At 40.1% G+C, this 13,347-nt stretch overlaps 1 protein-coding gene across 1 annotated transcript in view; it reads left to right on the top strand.

The window, feature by feature from the left end:
- RASGRP1 (RAS guanyl releasing protein 1) overlaps positions 1-13,347 on the top strand; it is a 75,397-nt gene that overhangs the window by 36,225 nt on the left and 25,825 nt on the right. Inside the window, exons 3-6 of the mRNA XM_008969803.5 lie at positions 2,398-2,503; positions 9,428-9,490; positions 10,376-10,507; positions 12,454-12,607. Coding sequence (XP_008968051.4) covers positions 2,398-2,503; positions 9,428-9,490; positions 10,376-10,507; positions 12,454-12,607 — 455 coding nt within the window. The remainder of the gene's footprint in view (positions 1-2,397; positions 2,504-9,427; positions 9,491-10,375; positions 10,508-12,453; positions 12,608-13,347) is intronic.

Here is a 13,347-nt window from a genome sequence, read left to right as displayed (position 1 = left end):
ATCTAGAAAATAGTAGTGAAAGTGTTTTATTTTTAATTTAAAATTTAAGAAGTTTTAAATTTTAAAAACTGTCAAAAAATAAATAAAAGAAAAAGCAGGAGGACTCAACCACAGAGCATGCTGACATTTAAAAGCTTAGCAGAAAAAGAGGAGACAGAAGAAGAGCCTGGGAGAGAGGCTGAGAGAGTGTGATGCTATGGAAGCCAAGAGAAGAAAGTGTTCCAGGAAAGAGAGTCATCAACTTGGGTTGTGTTGGGTTGAATGCTACTGAGTCATAAAGTAAGATAAGGATCAAGGAGTAACTATTGGATTTGGCAGTGTGGAGCTGATTGGTAACTTTGAAAATAAAAGATTTAGTGGAATAATGGAATGATTGAAAAGTAAATGGGAGAAAAGAAACTGATAACAGTGAGGTTTTGCTAAAAATGGGAATGGAGAAATAAGTAGCTAGAGAGGATGAGAGTTTAAGGTTCTGTTTTGTTTTATTTGGTTTTGAATTGGAGATGCAGAGGCATATTTCAGTGACAATGGAAATAAACCCACAGAGAGAAAAGTTGATATTATGGGAGAGAAAATGGACAAATGCAGGATCAACGTCCTTGAGAAAGGGGGAGACCCAGAGCACAGTGAAGTGTTGGCCTTCCATGCTAACAGGAGAGGGCAGGGGGTAAGGGCAACAGAGTACCAGTGAAATGGTGGATTTGGGGATGGGAAGATGAAAGACACTGTCAGTTTACATATACATATATATATATATATGTATATGTATATATATATACACACACACACATATATATATATATACATTTTAATATATACACTTTAATTATTGAGATGGGCTCATGCTCTGTCACCCAGACAGAGTGCAGTGGTGTTATCATAGCTCACTGCAGCCTCAAACTCCTGACCTCAAGCGATCCTCCCACCTTGACCTCCCAAAGCACTGGGATTACAAGCATGAGCCACTGTGCCCAGCCACTTATCTTTTCTCAATGAGATATGACTTTAGGTCATCGTTTGAGGAGCCAAGACTTCTGAATCCTGAGCCCAAAAGCACTGTGTCCTTCACTTACCATTTGGTACATTTGAAGCAGAGTGAACATGATAACCCCTTTAATATAACTTTAAAGAGCAATACAGATGACAAAACAATTCATGTATATTCTTTCATTTGATACTCTTGCCTTGAATAATTGAAGTTCCCAGTCTGGAACAGAATTCAGTTCGTATAAATGAAGACACTGTAATGAAGGGACTATTTACAGAGATGAGAGTGGAATTAAGAGATGTATCCAGAAACTATCAACACTCAGGAGTCATTACCACCCTTGGGGCCAGGGGGCCAAAGGAGATTAATAGTATTAGATCCAACGAGAGCTGGTGCCATGAAGGGAGGACCAACCAGCATGATCATTCATGGAAAAGATATGTAGTCACTGTCAGGGGAGTGGTGTCAATGCAGAGAGGGAACGAAAAACAAATATCCTGACTTCCCTCCACTCCCAATCTCTTGCTGGTGCTTCCCAATGGCTAAAACCAACTGGAAGCCAGCTGGCAAGTGAGTGGGCTGATATTTTTCATGGTGAAAGAATAGATCTGGCAGAGAATAACCAGCAGAGCTCCTAACACTTCATGCCATAAATGTTGAAAAGATTTTGAAAACCACTCCAAGGGGAATCTTTTTACCCAATGCCAGTGTATAAATGCATCTTATTATTTGGTGCCAGCTGGGATTTAGAAAACCTAGCTAACCATGTTCTTTAATACAAATCATCATGAGTACTTGTAATCCACTTGCAATCTTAAAATGTAATGTTTGCCCATAGTCTTCTTTTATTTCCATCCAGAGGCATATTAACCATAAAACTGGAGAAGCATATATTTCAGGGCTCCTCACTTGCATGAGCCCCTTCCAAGGCCATGGGAGGGCCCTAGAAATGTATTCATATGGTCATTTGTTTTTGTAAAATTTGTAAAGGTAAGATATTTTAACTGCAATCTATTAAAAACCAACTTTTCTCACTCTGACCCCAGAGAATTCTCTCCCTGCCCACCCCCCAACCAGTTGTATGAACTCTAGGCCCCACAAAACCTGGATCTGCTTCTGCTTTCAGTGAGACTCAAGTGTGCTGATGCAGATTTTATCCTTTTCCCGATTTTACCACTGTGGAGAGGAAAAGGGGTAGTTAATGAGCATCAAAATGGACATTCTGCAAGGGAAGAATGTAGCAGGAGGATGAGAAAAACAGAGGGGGGCGGTGCTAGGGGCAGTGGAAGAAAATCACAAATCACTGTGCCTGAAGGATTGCACCTGAGTCAGAGAGGGTTTGCAGGTGTCTACCAGGTGACTAATTTCCCTCCAGGGCCTAACTCAGGTGCTGCTCTTTATATTTTCAGATGCAGATGGAAACCTGTGTCGAAGTAACCAACTGTTGCAAGTCATGCTGACCATGCACCGAATTGTCATCTCCTCTGCAGAACTGCTCCAAAAAGTTATCACCCTATATCCTTTAACTCAGTGACTGGCAATCCCAAAATGGAATCCACCCAAAAAGTAGCTTGAAATTTGAAGTATGCTTTTATTTTTATTGGTTTGGAATAACCCTGAGTGGCAAATAGGTTCATATGTCCTTTCAGGGGTATGGGTGCATGTGTTGGGGGTGTGTTTGTGTATCCTCTGTTGGGTGGGGCAATGTTATTGATGCTGATTGCTCTGGGGGGGGGGTGGTTAAAGAAATCAATATGCAAGCACAATTTTCAGGCTCTTAATAGTAAAAAATATTTTTTCTGTAGAGTGTCCAAAATAGATATTCATCCTGTGCAAATTGACAAAGGTGCAAGCATGACTCAAGGATGAATTTCTTTCTGACCTTCCTGTCCAATTCTTCAACTTTCTCCAGGTTCTGAAGAAAGATTCCCAGTGCCACAGCATCTGGAGAATCTGCTGGTGCCTTATTGCTTCAGGCAGGAGGATTGACTATGTGCCAAGCAAAACCTGCTGGATTTTAATCTTATTATGGGATATGAATCAAGTAGGGAGGAGAAAGCTCCTGCTTGCTTTTTCTCACTGATGACACTGTAAGCAGCAGCCCCCACAAAAGAAGAGTTGTAGGCGGAGTGAGACCGTTTAGCACCCAAGGCGCAGGTCCCTGGTACTGTGTCATGACTTGTAGCTGCTCTAACACTTTTCCACTCTCCTAATTCCCCACGTTTCATCTTACAGCACACAGAAAAAATAAAAACCATCAGGGCTGAATCCCTTCTCTATACCTACTCATGAATCTTTACCTCTCATCTCAAAGGAGGTGTTTTCCAGTAGCACACAAAGTGGGGGAGCATTGCGAGAAGTGCACATAAATAAGAGGTGCAGGTAATAAGTGGGTGCCTCTTCTGCAGAGAATTTTAAACCATCATGAAACCAACTCAATGTCTACTTTTTATTAATTTCATGTACCAGTGATTATAAACAATGTCAGTGATTAAATATTCCTCCCTAAAAACTTATTTGTTGGCCTAGGGACTAAATTGTTGCTGGGGTGTCTGGGCACAGTAACTCACATCTGTAATCCCAGCACTTTGGAAGGCCAAAGTGGGCAGGTCACTTGAGGTCAGGAGTTTGAGACCAGCCTGGCCAACATGGTGAAACCCCATTTCTACTAAAAATATGAAAAATTAGCCGGGCGTGGTGACATATGCCTGTAATTCCAGCTACTCATGAGGCTGAGGCAGGAGAATCACTTGAACCTGGGAAGTGGAGGTTGCAGTGAGCTGAGATCACACCACTGCACTCCAGCCTGGGCAATGAAGTGAGACTCTGTCTCAAAAAAAAAAAAGAAAGAAAGAAAGAAAATTGTACCTTGGGGTTCCTGCCCTTAGTGCACTAGTGGCTGCCTACATATTGGGGCAGACCCCCCCTCCCTTTCCCATGGTCCCTCATACTTCTCACAGAATCTTACTCCACCAGCTATCACCCCTCCTATACTTTTAAACTCTACCTCTTCAATGGCACCTGCCCCTCAGCCTAAAACACATTCAAGTCTCCTCATCTAAAAATCAACTCTTAACCCTACCTCCCCATCATTCCATTGTTAGGGTTAAAAATTTGATGTGAAAGCGTCTTAAAATAGTCTACACTCACTATCTCCAATCTCTTTACTACTCCTCACTTCGTAACTGTGTTAAGTTGGCCCCCAGTATTCGAACTTTCCTCTGATGTCACCAGTAACCTCCTAATTGCAAAGCCCAATGGCTTTTTCTCATCTTTGTTTCCATTGACCCCCAGAAGCATTAGGCATGACTGACAACCCCGTTCTCCTCCCAGCTCTCCCTCCAGGGCTCCCGGAACTACACCCTCCTGGCTTTCCTACCTCTTGGGTTGGGCCTTCTCCAGCTTTTCATCTAGAGGCTTCTTTGAACTCTGCTTACATATAGGTATAATGTCCTGGTTTTCCTCTTACTCAGCTTCCTTTCTGTGGGTGATTTCTCACCAGAATTTCTACCACTGTTTCCACCATTCTTCTGTGCTGATGGTGACTTTCAAGTCTGGATTTCTCTAACTTAAACCTTTCCTTTTTTTTTGGAAATTGGTGTGGGGAGAGGGGTCTCACTATGTTGCCTAGTCTGGGCTCAAACTCCTGGCATCAAGTCATCCTCCCACCTCAGCCTCCCAAAGTACTGGGATTACAGGCATGAGCCACTGCACCCAGCCATCTAACCTAAACCATTTTTCTTAGGTTTATACCAGTTTGTCCTGCTAACACTTAAGACTTTAATATATTCATTAGCCCACTGTCCCCACCCAGAGCCACTACCTCATTAATTCTGCTTTGACACCAGTACAGCCTTGTTTTGCCTAAGACACATTCTGAGAAATACATCATTGGGCGACTCTGTCATTGTGTGAACACCATAGAGTGTACTTACACAAACCTAGATGGCATAGCCTGCTACACTTTAGGCTAGATGGTACAGCCTGTTGCTCCTAGGCTACAAACCTGTACAGCAGGTTACTGTACTGAATACTGTAGGTGGTTGTAGCACATGGTAAGTATTTGTATATCTAAACATAGAAAAAGTACAGTAAAAATATGGTATAAAAGATTAAAAAATGATATGTATAGGGGGGCACTTACCATGAATGGAGCTTGCAGGACTGGAAGTTGCTCTGGGTAGTCAGGGGTGAGTGGTGAGTGAATGTGAAGGCCTAGGACATTACTGTACATAACTGTAGATTTTATAAACACTATATACTTAGGCTACACTAAATTGATAAAAAATATTTTTCTTCAATAATAATTTAGCTTACTGTGACTTTATGTTATAAACTTAATTTTTAAAACTTTGACTCTACACAGTGTACAGCTGTGTAAAAATATTTTCTTTATATTCTTCTATAAGCTTTTTTCTGTTTTAAAATGTTTAATGTTTATTTACTTTTTAAACTTTGTTGTCAAAATCTAAGACACAAATATACGCAGTAGCCTAGGCCTATATTGGGTCAGGATTATGAAGACAGGATGAGGCAATAGGAATTTTTCAACTTCATTGTAATCTCATGGGACCACTGTCATATATGTGGTCCGTCATGGACCAAAATGTTATGCAGCACATGACTGTATTTTCATGGTCAATTTCAGTTAATAGTGTTAGTATCTATTCTTGCCTAAACCAGTAACATCAGAAGCACTCTTGACTTCTCCCCTGCTTTCACCTCCTACAGTCTGTCACCTGATCCTAGGGTTTCTACTTCAGAAATGACTCTTGTCTGGTCTCTGCTCTCCATTCCCATACCATGCCTTAGTTCATGTCTCCGTGGTCCCTCTCCTGAACCACTGTCCCACTCCAGTCTTTGTATCTACATGGTCCGCCTACCCCGTCTCATGGTAGCTACCCTTGAAATTCTTTCCTACAAAGCAAATTGGGCAGGCCATTGCTTCTGAGCCTCTGCAGACTACGGAGTTAATGTCAACTCCTTAGCTTGCCAGCAAAAGGGCCTCCTCAGTCTGTTCCCAGCGAGTTTTTCCTGCTTCATTCCGTAGCTCTCTGAGAAACCCTTTCCCTTCCTCACTGAACTTCTCAATATACTGGATGTAATGGGGCCTTTTATCATTCCTGTGCCTTAAAAGCCTTTCTACCCTCTTTGTTTAGAAGCTCTTTCAAGACCCTTCTGGGAAGCTTTTCTAGACTTTTCCAGCCCTTCTCCCCTTTTAAAAATACTTCTAATGTTTTAAAATAGTATTATTGATTGACAATCTATTTAATTCCTTTGATTTTAGTTTTGTACTGCTTAAGTCAAAGTGCGTTTCTCATATCTCTGGCCTGGATGTAATCTGCATTGAAAAACTCACAGAAAGTGTGAAGTGTTTTTATTCTGTTAGCTAAATAAATGTATCTACCTAAACTTCAGTCCGTTTTGCAATGTAGTGCCTGTGTACTCTGGTCTTTATAGATGACCGTTTCAAGTAAAGTACAGAATGTTTGTGTCTAGCTGCTGTGATTTCAATTTGGTTAATAATATAAAAGATTGCAAGGGTACTGAAAAATTGATTGAATTACAAATTAAGAAAGATATAAATATATTTTTTATTTTAAAAGTACGTACACTGTAACTTACCTATTTGTGTGTCGTCTCCCCCGCTAGACTCTGTCTTTCAAGGGCAGGGAGCAAGGCTTATTTATCTTTGTATCTAGAACTTAGTTTAGTGGCTGTTTCATAGTAGGACACAATAAATGTTGCATTACTATGGGTGCAAACATTGGGATACTTTTTATATTTACAAGAACTTTTACCTGTGATATCTGGGCTTTGCTCAGGTGAAGATGTAACCTGGGGTAGGGAAAGGGATTCTGAGAGTATGAAATAATATTCCTGTAATGAAAGCCAGGTTAAACATTGAAGGCAAAATTATTTTCTTTCTTTACGCTTAGTTTCCCTGTTCTCTGACCTGAAGTAATAGAATTTTTAGTTAAATAAGCTCAGATGGTCTCCTGATTTCCATTGTGAAAAGAAGAGAGGGATAAATTTGAAAACATGCTTTGAATAGTTTAGATGCCTGAAAAGTACAGTCAGAACTGTACTGGTACTTTATAGCCACAGTACTAGCTATGAAGAAAAGAAAAAGGTATGGGGTCTGAGGGTTCCAGCAAACACTGAAGTTTACCAAGATCAGCAGATGCCTGAGCCTCTTACTATTTAGCCTGCATGTGCTGGTGTTTGTTTCAGCTCCTGAATGAAGTGAGAAAGAGGGTGCCCTGCTCCCTGTTGGGGGCAGCCTTTGCCATGGCATAGGGGCTCCAAGGACCTCTGAATGACGCCCAGGCTCAGCACTCACGTGTAGACTGACTGGATTTACAACACTGATGCTGCGCCACATGCAGCCAACGTGCACTGTCAGAATATACTTTTGAAGGGAAGGATAAGGAGCCACTGGGAGAAGGTGAATGACACAGTAAAAGTCACCATGTCGATTTAATGTATCTACTTAGCTTTAAAACAGAAGTGTGTTTTTTGTGCCTTCCCCTTTAAAATGGAAGAATAAAAATTTCAACAAGTAGAACATATGATAAAAATATAGGATCTGAGAGGTATTTATCTATGTGCCTTATGCCTGAATCTCTTTGCATTGAAGTGATGCATTTTCTTAGTGATGTGGCATAAAGAAACATAAAGCCATCTCATTCTCACTTCTACTTTTCCACCCAAAGAAAGGCAGGCATAAAAACTTTCTACTTCATGAAGTTTGCCAGTTCCCTGCACTTATTTTTATGTCAATTACCTTTGTTGATGTGTAGGGTTTTGTGGGTTTTTGTTTTGTTTTGGTGCTCTGATCTAAAGGGCAGATTTTATAGGCAGTATATGTATTAAATTTTAATTTTTAAAACTAGAAGTCATTTTATTAAAATTACAAATTTTATAACCATAGTTCTTGTTTAGGGTTTCAAGTTTAGCTTGCAAATCTTACTGTTTCCATAAGTCTAGCATGTTTCAGCAAGCATTTTTAAGGGACTTTGAAAAATGTTTCATTAATTTGAATAATGTTAATTAAATATTCCCAATGATTTTAAACTACAGTTCTGCATTTTATATCTTAGATAATTTTTAAGTGCTTCAGATACCTCCCTGAATTCTAAATAGTTTTTTATAACTCTAATAGATTAAATTTATAAACAGTAAAGCTAGCATTATCTTAGATGTTCCAAAGCTATGCATAAACTTAATAAGGTTTCAGTTTAAAACCACAAGTGTAAAGCACTTAATTATATATTGCAAATTGAAGTTGCAAGGCTATCATTCTAATATGCTTTTAAACATTACAAGCATATACAATTTCAAAATGCACACATCTCCTTCCTGACAAAAAAGATCAGTACTATGACTTTGACTCTCTTTTGCTTTTCTTTATTTAACTCTAAATTTTCCAAAGGTTAAAATATGTACACCCACAGAAGGAAGACCAGTCCTGTCCCAGTTAATTAAAATGTTTGCTGGGTTGTTCACTGGATTCCTCTCATGGGCCCAGCTGGAATTCACTGAACCCTATATTGTAGTCATTATGCACAGCTTTTAGAAGGAAAACAAGGCATGGCCTTTACGGGCGGGCACACAGCCCACATAGCCTGATGCCTCAGTCTGTTGATGGGAAATGGCAGGACCTATTCGGACTCATCACTGCATTGGAGTTCTCATCTCTTTGACTCTTAAAATAGATGAATATTTTTTTCCATTTATCTTTAAAGACATGTGAACTTGATGAGATCTTGCTATTCTTTCATATTCTTGGAATGCTCAGAATGAAAAGGATCCTTAAGGTGACCTCCAGTTTTGTTTTCGATTATTCACACGGTTTATCTGACTTGCCGTTACAATCTATGAGGTCAGTCTACTGACATCCTCTAGGTGTATATATTGTAACTTTCATATTATTGTTCTTCATTATCATGACATATCTGAATATGTATTTTTTCCTCTTCGAATTCACTGCATACATGTGTATCAGTTAAACATTGTAAAAGATAAATGGGGCTGCTGTTTTTTCTTTTTTTTTCTGCTTCGTTTTTCCTTCATAGGGGCTGCTTTTTGAGCACAGGCAAGGAGTCATTTGCCCCTTCTTCACTTTTTATAAGTTACCTGTCTTAGGACCTCTTTACGTGATTCATTTCTTAGTTCTGCAGTGCTGCTGCCTCCTTCCGTAAGCCAGGTCGACGTGGGCTGGAGAGAAAATTACCATCATCGCCTTTCTAGGCAATAATATGCATACAGCTGTATACATCAAGTTGGTTTTTATCCTTTGGCCAGAAAGATAAAGCATCACATTTTCATTTCTTAGAAAAAATATTTTGGGAGGTAGTTTCAGCAAATACTTCCAAAGATGAAAAGTCGTTTGGTTTCTGTAACAGAGGTCTCCATTTCCCTTAACCACAGCCCTACCTATAAGGATGCTTTGGCAAAGAATTCACCAGGACTTTGCCTGAAGATCTGTTATTTTGTAAGGTAATGTTTCTTTATGTATTTCAAGACTTTGTGGAGCAAGGTGAAATGAAAGGTGAAGCAAGGGACTTTCCCTGCCTTTCCTGACCTCTCTAGAACACCTTTGGACAGATGGAAAAGGGTAGTCCTTCATAACAGTGAATTTTCTCTGGTGTACTTGAGCTTAATTATTTTATACCAACCTTTTTTCAGTCTTTGGTATCAAATGACATGAAGGAGGGAATACAGAAATAATTAAAGGTCTGTTATTTTCTTTATTTTTATTCTTAATTATACAAGTAATATAGCTCATTATAGAACATTTTTTAAAATGTAGAAAAGAATATAACTATAATAATGATCACTCATATCCAGTTACCTATTTTGGTGTATTTCCTTTGTCTTGTTTTCATGTCAATTTTTTTGAGATGAAAATATATATACGGTTTTATATCTTATAGTTTTCACTTAACTTTATAGCATGAGAATCTTCTCTAGTCATTAAAGACTTTTTGTAAACATTCTTTTTAATAGCCATGTAATATTCGAATATGATAAAGCATAACCTATGAATAGATTGTCTCATTTTGGACATTTGGTTTATCTATAGTTCTCTCCTTTATAATTATCTCCGACCCACATGATTGTGCCTGAATCTTTGTCATGGCTCCTTTGATTATGCTATGCCTTATCCTACCACAGCATTTGTGTGGAGGGACAGAAGATTTTCAGTGGATGGGTTTTCTTCCTTCCCTGCTCCCACCCCAGCTCCTTCAATATACTAATAGACGAATCAGACTTTGTCTTTTTCTGAGTTCTCTTTGTGGCAGTAAATTCCTTTTGGAACCCAACAAATTGTGAGTCCTTGGTATCAGTTTTGGATTGTGTTTTTTAACCCCCTCCTTGTAGGTATTGGATAACAGAATTCTGGGTCATGTTTAAAATGGACGCCAGCTTGACAGACACTATGGAGGAGTTTCAGGAACTGGTGAAAGCTAAGGGTGAGGAGTTACACTGCCGCCTGATTGACACAACTCAAATGTGAGTGTCAAGGTCTTGACTCATCTTTCGAAACCACCTCCCTCCTGTAATATAATCCCAGTTGCTTGCTGGGCTTCTGACCCCCAGCGGTGACTGCTGCTCTCTTTCTCCACTCTGAGAAGCCCCTCAAATACACAGGTTCAAACTGCCTCACCAAAGTGAAGGCTTGGCATTTAACAGAAAAGCAGAGAGGCCTCATGGTGATAAAGCAGTAGGTGACTTATATCCAGGAGCAGAAAAAGTAAGTCCCAGTCAAAAAGAAATCAGGTAGCAAGATATTGACTAAAATTAATCCAGATAATGAAAAACTGAAAGTGCAAATGACCGAACCCACGCTTAATGCCAGGAGGCACACCTGAACTTGTAAATGGGGACAGGACTAAAAAATGTATTCAGGAGAAGGCTTATAACATATATGGATGTCTATGAAAGACACTTAGACTTCCAAAGCTGGATGGGATTCCAGGAATGTTTTAAATTATTCCTTGGAATTCTTATTTATAAGACTGACCCATTCTGGGAAAATGAGTGCCTTTCCTAATTAGAGGGAGGGGAATGTATGCTTTGTATGCCAGGGTTTTCACAGTGTGGCTGCTTTATTTTGAAATAGTACAAATCCCTAAGAAATAGAATTCTAGAACTGATATATATTCTAGAGATCATTTCATCCAACATCCTGATTTTTCTGACTGGGAAATTGAGGCTCAGCAAGAATGTGACTCATCTAGGGTCCAGCTAGTTAAACTAGTGACAGAGCAGCAGCTAGCCTCTGAGGTCCTGTCCATGATGCACTGTAGCCACGTAGAAATGATTTCAAGATTACATTCCAGAGCCCCAAATAAGTCTGTTTATCAGTTTGGATTCCCTGTACTTCTCTGCTTAAAATTACACAACTTGAAAGATAAGAGATTATTCAAAGTAATAGTTTCTTCATTTTAAAGATGAAATTAGAGCCCAGGGCAATTCTCAACCCCAGCTCTCCTTGTCCCAATATTTCCTAGCTGACTTTTCTTGACCAAAATTTTCCACATTATATTCTGTAGGAATTATTAGTCTGTGGGATATTACTTGGCCAGATATAATTGAGGAATAATGAGTTAAACTTTTCTTTTGCAGTGCTTTTCAGAGTGTGTAATATGCTCACTGGCCAAAGAGGCTACAGAATTTATAGCACTTCCCAAGCTCATTGACCACAGAACCCTTTTATCAAGAGACTAGGTTCCCAGGAATACCAGTTTGGAAAAGACAGGCAACCTGCTCTCTTTCAAAATGGGGCCGCTTCCCTTTGCTTGTTTAGTGAAGGAAACTGAATAAGAAATGCATGGGTTGATTACAAGAAAATAATGGGGGCAGGGCGCACTCTAGGGTCAGCTAGGCTTCCTTGGTCATTTCAGTAGCTGAGGACATTTGAGAAAAATGACACAACTCTGCCAAGAGTGACCATATGTTTCTACGCGTGATTCCCTCCCTTTATGACATCTTGCTGTGGTTCTTTGAGCTCTCTTTCTGGCATGAAAACTGTTTCACTGCCTTGGGATTTCCAACCAGATAGAGAGTCCCTATCATTCACACAAGAATGAAGGAACACACAAGCAGAATGGAGGAAGCAGACATACCAGAGGATACACAAAGGAGCCAGGACCAAAGGCAAGGAAACTGACCGATACCTGAGACTCCTTCCTTCCCACTGCCTTAAAGTAAACTCATTTATCCTGTACCCAACTGCACACTTAAAAGGCTCACTGAAAACCAGCAAGACCTCCTGGAGGCTGCCATGGAAAAAAACTGATTTGGAGAAACTCTGTGAATGCACTGTTTTGGCATTCACAAGGAAAGTTAGCTAATGGTGTTTTGTATATTCTTGTGAGAAATGTTAATGGATTTACTTGCAAAAAGCGATTTATTCCTTTTCCCTGTCTTCTCCCTTTCACATTTACCCACAAAAGCAATGCCCGTGACTGGTCCAGGAAACTTACTCAAAGGATAAAATCAAATACCAGCAAGAAACGGAAAGTCTCCCTGCTCTTTGACCATCTGGAACCAGAAGAGCTATCCGAGCACCTCACCTACCTTGAGTTCAAGTCCTTCCGGAGGATATCGGTACGTATGCAAGGGGCAGGAGAAAAATCTTCCCTGGGATATTTCTGAAAATAAGATGAGAATTCAACAGCCCATCCACTTCATAACCTTAGAGGCCCCCTCAAGTCGTGGCAGGCTTTCCTGCCAGACATCACAGAGTCTGAGAAAATCAGTACCATCTGAATTCCTTTGGTTGTGACTCCTGTGCTTCTCCCATCTCTCTTCTTCCATGCCCCCGCCCCATACCATCCCACCACTCACTCAAGTTACCATACTGTGGGCACACATCACACACACACACACACACACACACTCTCTCTCTCTCTCTGTCTCTGTCTCTGTGTCTGTCTCTCTCATTCTACCCTCATACCCCTGATAATCATTAGGCTTCAACAACTCTTTTTAAAATCTTCCTCAGAAAAAAAAAGGGGGGGGGTGCGGGGGCGGGGAGAGGATATGTCCTCTCAGAGTTTGAATTCATTCTGGGGTAAGCTTTGAATGGCTCTGGGAAATCCCAAAATAGATTCTACTGCCCTAGCCCAGAACATACCTAAATCCTTGAAGTGGTGCTGGCCCAGAAGTCACTGTGATTCTAGAGATAAGCTGTGCTGACCCAAAACCTTTCAACTGGGGCAACTAAGCAGAGTCAAAGGGAGAGAGATTTCAGTTGATCATCAGGTACAGAAAGAGTACAGGTTCATCCTTTCCTCACTGCAATCCATATGTGATCCCAAAGAATATTAATTCTATGCAAGAGAACT

The sequence above is a fragment of the Pan paniscus genome, chromosome 16 (assembly GCF_029289425.2).
Source record: "Pan paniscus chromosome 16, NHGRI_mPanPan1-v2.0_pri, whole genome shotgun sequence".
NCBI lineage: Eukaryota > Metazoa > Chordata > Mammalia > Primates > Hominidae > Pan > Pan paniscus.
This window is presented reverse-complemented; position numbering and strand designations above follow the sequence as displayed.